Below are 7,354 nucleotides of genomic sequence, written 5' to 3' on the forward strand. Positions count from 1 at the left end.
AAAAACTTATTTTTTTTGACAAGGATAAAAACTTATTTGAATACTTCTATAAGATTTTATTTTGAATTAAATAATTAGAATAAGAATTTTATTTGGTTATTTCTTTAGGATTTATTTTTTGAAAAAAAATATTTTTTTAATTATTTTAGTGAATCATTCTTATTTTAATACCAATAGACACAATTTTAAAGTTTAGACTTCTTCAAAAATAAAAAAATATATTTCATTTACTTATGAGGACTATTAAATAAAAGATAAAAAAATTATTTTTTTTGACAAGGATAAAAACTTATTTTAATACTGTTATAGGATTTTATTTTGAATTAAATAATTAGAATAAGAATTTTACTTGGTTATTTCTTTAGGAATTATTTTTTGAGAAATGTATTTTTATACTTTAACAATTCATTATAAAAAAATTTATTGAAAGAGAGTTAAAATACAGTTGAAATAACAAAAATTAGAAGTTAAATAATTTAGTAATTTTATGATTATATTTTTGTTATTTTTTATTGGATTAAAAATAGTTTGGGATATAAATGTAAAATTGAGATATTAGTTGGGCACTTGGAGGCATAAAAGGAAGAAAAAAAATGTGGTTTAATTTATGCATTTATGACTTGCTAATATACTATATTGATTTGTTTAACAATTGAAAAATGAAATTGATTATTTTTTAAGTTGGATGATAAAAATTAGAGCAATATTGTAAGTCAAATTATTTGGATGTAATTGTACTATTAATTATGTCATTAATCACCTTATATTCATCTTTTAACATTTCTATCATCTATTTACACGTGATATGTTTAATTTTTAGTTGGTAAAAAAATGGATATCTTCATAATTCTTAGAAAATTTTTAAAAAATGATATATAAAAGTGAATATATGTTTGACAAGAAAAAAATTATTTTCATCTCATTTACGTATTTAATATATTCTATGTATAAAATTGTGAACAGAAGTAAAAAAAATGTCATTAGAGAAATAATATTTAACAACTATTAGAAACTTAATACATTTAAAAAAATCAAACAATTATAGATTATTTGAAAATTTAATTATTGATACTTTAATTTTTATTATAAATATAAATAAATTTAAATTTATTTTATATTATATTTAATAAATTAATACGTCGTTCATGTGCGTGGCACGTGCTACTTACTAGTATGATAATAAGTATATATATATAACTTCTTGTGACTTGTGATTCCAATAATGTGATAATGTATCTTGTACGCATTGTTGCCTATGATCAATTTGCTTTGTTGTAAACTAAACAACTTTCAAAGTGTTTAATAAACACACAAAAATTTTTGTGAGATGATCTTACATGTCAAATTTGTGAGATAGATTTTTTATTTGGATTACCAATAAAAAATATTTTTTATTGTAAATATTAATTAAATTGATCCGTCTCATACACAAATATGATCGATAAATAGTGTTATATTAACTCCGTGTTTTACGTACTCATAAGTATATATCAGTATATATCGAAAGACTGTGATCGTTACGAGATCTTGTAAATAATATAAGACAAAATACATCGGAAAACAAAAATAATAATAATTTTCCATTCTTCGGATGACATAGTTTTCTTAGTTAATAATGGAGAAGTGAGACACGTATACACTTAAAAATAAAATTTCCCTTGAAACAAGATCTAGCCAGCTCAATCAATGTTCGGAATAATTTTCTCCCAAAGTCCAATTCATAGAGTTTATCGATATATAATAATATTATTAATATATATAGTTTTCTGTTTCCATATCATGGCTCTGGCCTAACTCAATCAATGTTCCATGAATTCAATGAACCAACAGTACTCTTTTTTGTTCATATATGTAAAATAATAACAATATTTATTAATAATGTTATCGTCACAACTATTTAATTAATACACTCATTATATATGTATATTATTAAAAGGGTTATATCTGCATTAAGTTTATATAATCGAATACCTATTACTGGATGAACTACGAATTTCTAGCTATATCATATGCTCTATAAATTAATAAAATTAGTATATTTATTTAAGTTGTATTCGCTTTCACTATATGAAGATTCGTTTAATCGTGAAATCGTCTCACAAAAGTTACGAAATACCAAAGTAATGTAGATATATAAAAGAAATAAAATTGTATGACCATTTAAAGATCTTTCCATGAAAATTAATAACATTAATCAATGGAACTAAGCATACAAGATAATAAATCTGTTTAACATTTTATTGGGCGTGATTAAATCTAAATAAATCAAAGAAGCAAATTTGTTAAACATAATATATGCACCATCTATTTATGACGGTATGGGAGCCGAAAAATAGTTAAATCTCATAAAAGTTATTAATTTATAAAACATTAATTACGATAAAATAAAATATGTATAATTTCAATTTAAATTATTAAAAACTGCTCTACTTTTTGGTTAAAGCAACACTTTCATTAAGGTTCAGGGCACAACAGCGAACACATTTACACTTATAACCTTATATAACCACTAGTTTATTGTTAATATTTTGAGTAATTTTATCGTGAAATGATCAAATAAAATTATGTTCGAAAAATAGATTGATTCGAATAGATGATCCATTTCACAAAATCGAGTAATCGACGAATTTTGTGTAATTTTTTTATGAAGCAAAATTATTGTTAATTACCATATATATATATATATATATCATCCGGAATTTGCAAATGTAAATATAAAATAAATTTAAAATATTGACAAATTGCGCGGAAATTGAATTATTGAAAGCCACTTGCCCGAAACAAAAAATTGTCAAAACATTCTAAAACTCGTTTCATTTGATGTCAGAGGTCCAAAGTCCATCTCCGCGTCGTCAAAAATTGAATTGTTTTTTTTCTAGATTTTGGTTCCAAATAGTTCGCCACGACATTCTCCAAAACCCCCCGCTCCGTCGCCGCCGGCGTCCAAATCACGTTTGATTGCTGTTCTTCTATCATTACGGACGATTTAATACGTACTTGTAGCGGGGGAATCTTGGGTTTTTGTCTTTATATTTCTACGTTCCCTTTTCTTTGTTTTTTTCATTTTCAACTGTGGATTTTTGTGGAAAGAAAAAGGGAAGAGAATCAATGAAGGGTAAGAGCACTGGGAAGGTTTCCGCGAAATGGATTCCGATTTTTTCCATTTGTTTCTTCTTCTTTGGGATGGTATTCACGAACAAGTATGTCTTGTGCAAGATTTTTGAGTTCTTGTGTTTATTTTTATTTTTATTTTTACTTTTGGGGGTTTTGATTTGTGGTGAATATGCTGTCGATCTGGGTTTTGCAGATTATGGGTACCTCTGGAATCCAATAATCAGCTTATTACTCAGCATCGGCGTGACCAGGAATTGCAGGTCGTTTCTGAAGACAGCACTACCAAAAAGAAGGTATTTTGTTGTTTTAATTGAAGCCTGAAGGATTCAATTTTTCCAGTTTTTCACTTGTGTACAAATTTGGGTTTTAGATCCTTTGTTATACCAATTTCCAGAGTGTTTTTTTTTTTTGGGTATTTGAGATTGTTGTGGATAATTGGATATGTTTTTTCCTTAAAAAGGGAAAACAATATTTCAAGATTAGATTCAAATTTTAATGCTTTAGTTGCTTCTTGGTTTGTTTTGATTGTTTGTATTCAGTGTTTGATTGTCTTTGTTTTAGAAAACAGAAGATCAAGACAAGGATGTAATGAACGAGGTGTACAGAACCCACCAAGCTATCCAGTGCGTTTATATTGTCGTTTTCTAATTATTTGTGTGTTGCCAATTAATTATAAGTTTTAGATTTTATATGATGGTGAAATTACGTTGGAGTGTATACGTTTTCAGGTCATTGGACAAGTCGATTTCGATGCTTCAGATGGAGCTGTCTGCCTCTCGAAGTGCTCCGAATAAGGGGAAAAAAGACAAATTACCCACAAGTTCTGATAACGAGCCACTTAGGAAGAAGGCGTTTATGGTGATTGGTATCAATACTGCTTTCAGTAGTAGGAAAAGGCGTGATTCGGTCCGAGAGACCTGGATGCCCCAAGGTGAACCTGATTTGTTCTCTTATCGACCCGGGCAATTTTTTTTATTTTTTTATTTTGGTATGAAAACTTGTGTGACATTGTTTACCTTTCGATCAGGGGAACAACTTCGGAAACTGGAGCAAGAGAAGGGGATTGTTGTGAGATTTATGATTGGTCACAGGTATCTTGGTCGCATATAATCATTGAGTTGCATTCTTTTCATTCATTTTCATGCTCTTTAGCTTTCTCATCCATCTATGTGCCATCACGACATTGTATATTTTGAAATACTTGAACAAAGATGTACATTTTTGGCAGATATCATGAAATTGTATGCAACTTTTACTCCCATGTTTTATAATTTTGGAATAAGTGCCATTTATATATTGTCCACGAATGATGCAGTGCGACGTCTAACAGCATATTAGATAGGGCTCTTGATTCAGAAGAAGCTCAACATAAGGACTTTCTTAGGCTGGTAAAATAACAATTCTGCACTATGCTTTTGTCCCTCCTAAATATTCCTTAGCTCGAAGAGTTGAATCTTGACCATGTGATATAACAGGAGCATGTCGAGGGATATCATGAATTGTCTGCAAAAACAAAAACTTTCTTTGCCACTGCAGTTTCAATGTGGGATGCTGATTTTTATGTTAAGGTCGATGATGATGTCCACGTCAATTTGGGTGCGGGATTCCAACCATTTCCATTCCTTCACTTTTTTTGAAAAAAATTTCTTCAACGATTTTTATTTACCAAGTGTTTTGTTAATAAAGGTACACTGGCTGCAAATCTGGCCCGTCATCGATCTAAACCAAGAGTTTACATGGGCTGTATGAAATCTGGACCAGTTCTTGCTCAAAAGTAGGGCCCAAAATGTCAACTGGATCCTTCTGTTTTGTGTTTCTTCTGGCATAGTTTTTGATAATCATTGTGTTTTCCAGGAATGTTAAATACCATGAACCGGAGTACTGGAAATTTGGAGAAGAAGGGAATAAATATTTTCGGCATGCAACTGGACAGATATATGCAATTTCCAAGGACTTGGCTACATACATCTCAATCAATCAGTAAGGATTGCGTCTTTTTTTATAAATGGGAATTGATTATTTTGTTTCAGTTCTTGTTTGAAGATGGTAAAATCAGTAAAATAATGATGTGTAACATTGGATGGGAGAAACTTACACACTAATGCACCTGCTACTCAGGGAGAGGATGTCCCTGTTTGTACATCAAATTCCATCAAAATGCCTGTCTGCCATTAAAAGAGAAAGCTACAACAATTTCTTGATTTTTTTTTCAAATACACCCTTAGATATTTCGCAGGCTTCACAAATGACTTGAGATTCATAATATCATGTGTCCGCCAAACATTGAAGGTTCGAATTTTAATTTTTAGGCCCATTTTGCACAAGTATGCTAACGAGGATGTGTCACTCGGTTCTTGGTTTATCGGTCTTGAAGTTGAGCACATCGATGACCGTAATATGTGCTGTGGCACTCCACCAGGTATGTTTCCTCCAAATTTTGTGACCACATAATGTTACTCGTAAACACATCATTATTTCAGAGTTATTCAACTAAATTTCATTTCGAATTCATAGACTGTGAATGGAAAGCACAAGCAGGTAATGTATGCATTGCCTCATTCGACTGGAGCTGTAGTGGAATCTGCAAATCTGTAGATAACATCAAATTTGTACACGAACAATGTGGTGAAGGGGAGGAGGCACTTTGGAATGCTTTGTTATAGATACCTACCCTTCAACTCCAAAAAATCTGGGCTTACCCTCCATTTCAGACTGTAGACGAGATTCAGAGATAGTTAATGTGATGCCACGGGAGGAGGAATTCAACGTATGGATACTTTGATATTCGTCTTCTAATTTACATTACCGGTCGGGAGCCAGATTTGACACGCATGGGAGCTCTTAGTGTTTTTGAACGATTCTTGAACCAGTGGTTATAAGTGGGGAGAAGATTGTAATTTTTGTTTGCTGATTCGTTTCGTTTGGGACGACTCACTCGCATGTATTCTTTAGATACTCGATTTAAAAAAATTTCAGTTCTGGATATATGATATTTATTTACAGTATATTGCATGCTGCACGGGTTGTGTGTTTCTTCTACAATCGGTAAGGTATCTGCTAAATCATGAAGTCAACTATGGTTCAGAAGATTAAACTTGGATTATTAATAACCGAGATGGTGCGAATGAACCATATTTTCTCATGGGTTTTGTCGATGTTAGCACAATTGTTAGATCTGACGATTCTTTTTTTTTTTTGGGCACGCGAGATGTTTATGTGAATATTTTGCGTGTAAAAAAATTGAGTTGTTGGATCTTCATTTGGACAGTGCCCAAATGGGCAGCATCGGCAAATCTCTTCTCATGTTAGTTGTGGAAATTCGATGTTGGCCAGATCTCAATTCAATTGGGGTCGTTTATAAGGAATATTTTAGATAAGAAAATAAAAAATAAAAATGTGTCCATCCAAAATTTACAAAAAGAAATAAGATTAGAAATAAAAGAATTAAAAGAAAATCAAGTTCAAAATACTTATGCGATAAAATTAATTCATTAATGTAATGTAATACAAATAGCACTAAATGCGTAGTCAAATGCAATCTATACACCTGAAATATTCTATTGATTGAGTAACTTAGTGCATTAAAATTAGGACTAAATGTGTAGTCTAGCACGAAGATAATCAATCGACAAACGCCACAAAGTTTATGAAACTTTGATAAGTTTGATTTTGACAAAGCAAAAGTTTCAATAAAATTCTAGAGATAATTTTAGACTGATAAAATCAATAATATGAACTATGTTATTCAATAATCTTGAATTTTCTATGGATTCATTAATTTAATGTAATACAAATAGCAGTAAATGTGTAGTCAAATGCAAACTATACATCTGAAATATTCTATTGATTGAGTAACTTAGTGCATTAAAATTAGGATTAAATGTGTAGTCTAGCACTTTTTATACACCTAAAATATTAGCTTATTTATTTAAATCATTTTTAATCGTTTAAATCATTTAAAAAAATTTATTTCGCTTGTATTACATATACATCAAATCGATAAACCAGTAGAAAATGTGTGTGATGGAATGAAGAAGTATAATGGCGAATACAGAATTTGGGCTCAATCATATCATATCAATATAAAAATACACACAAGGTGAGAGTATAAAATATGTAGGAATTTCATTGAAGCGATCTCAATTCTTTTTGGAGCTTTTAATTTATTAATTAATGTTCGTCATGTGCGACACACTGACATTGTCTATCAAGTAAAAACAAAAATAAAATAAAATGTATC

General features: G+C 30.1%; 1 protein-coding gene across 2 annotated transcripts; it reads left to right on the forward strand.

The window, feature by feature from the left end:
* The first annotated feature begins 2,806 nt into the window (after positions 1-2,806).
* Positions 2,807-6,119, forward strand: LOC140877090 (beta-1,3-galactosyltransferase 7-like). Of its 2 annotated transcripts, XM_073280600.1 has the most exons (11): positions 2,807-3,200; positions 3,308-3,407; positions 3,676-3,737; positions 3,843-4,045; positions 4,142-4,205; positions 4,430-4,502; positions 4,590-4,710; positions 4,801-4,888; positions 4,969-5,094; positions 5,424-5,533; positions 5,629-6,119. In XM_073280600.1, exons 1-11 carry the CDS (start codon positions 3,109-3,111, stop codon positions 5,775-5,777), a joined length of 1,188 nt encoding a protein of 395 aa, XP_073136701.1. In that variant the 5' UTR covers positions 2,807-3,108; the 3' UTR covers positions 5,778-6,119. The 2 variants fall into 2 exon arrangements, with proteins under 2 accessions (XP_073136701.1, XP_073136702.1); XM_073280601.1 differs by lacking the exon at positions 2,807-3,200 and having other exon boundaries at positions 3,309-3,407; positions 3,683-3,737.
* Positions 6,120-7,354: the final 1,235 nt, after the last annotated feature.

This window comes from Henckelia pumila, chromosome 2 (genome assembly GCF_033568475.1).
Source record: "Henckelia pumila isolate YLH828 chromosome 2, ASM3356847v2, whole genome shotgun sequence".
NCBI lineage: Eukaryota > Viridiplantae > Streptophyta > Magnoliopsida > Lamiales > Gesneriaceae > Henckelia > Henckelia pumila.

What these genes read in the sequence shown, in the direction of transcription:
- LOC140877090 (XM_073280600.1), top strand. Translation starts at nt 3,109, where the DNA reads ATGAAGGGTAAGAGCACTGGGAAGGTTTCCGCGAAATGGATTCCGATT. An exon ending in AGAGACCTGGATGCCCCAAG is followed by an intron (nt 4,046 to 4,141) that starts GTGAACCTGATT and finishes CCTTTCGATCAG; the next exon opens with GGGAACAACTTCGGAAACTG. An exon ending in ACATACATCTCAATCAATCA is followed by an intron (nt 5,095 to 5,423) that starts GTAAGGATTGCG and finishes TTTAATTTTTAG; the next exon opens with GCCCATTTTGCACAAGTATG.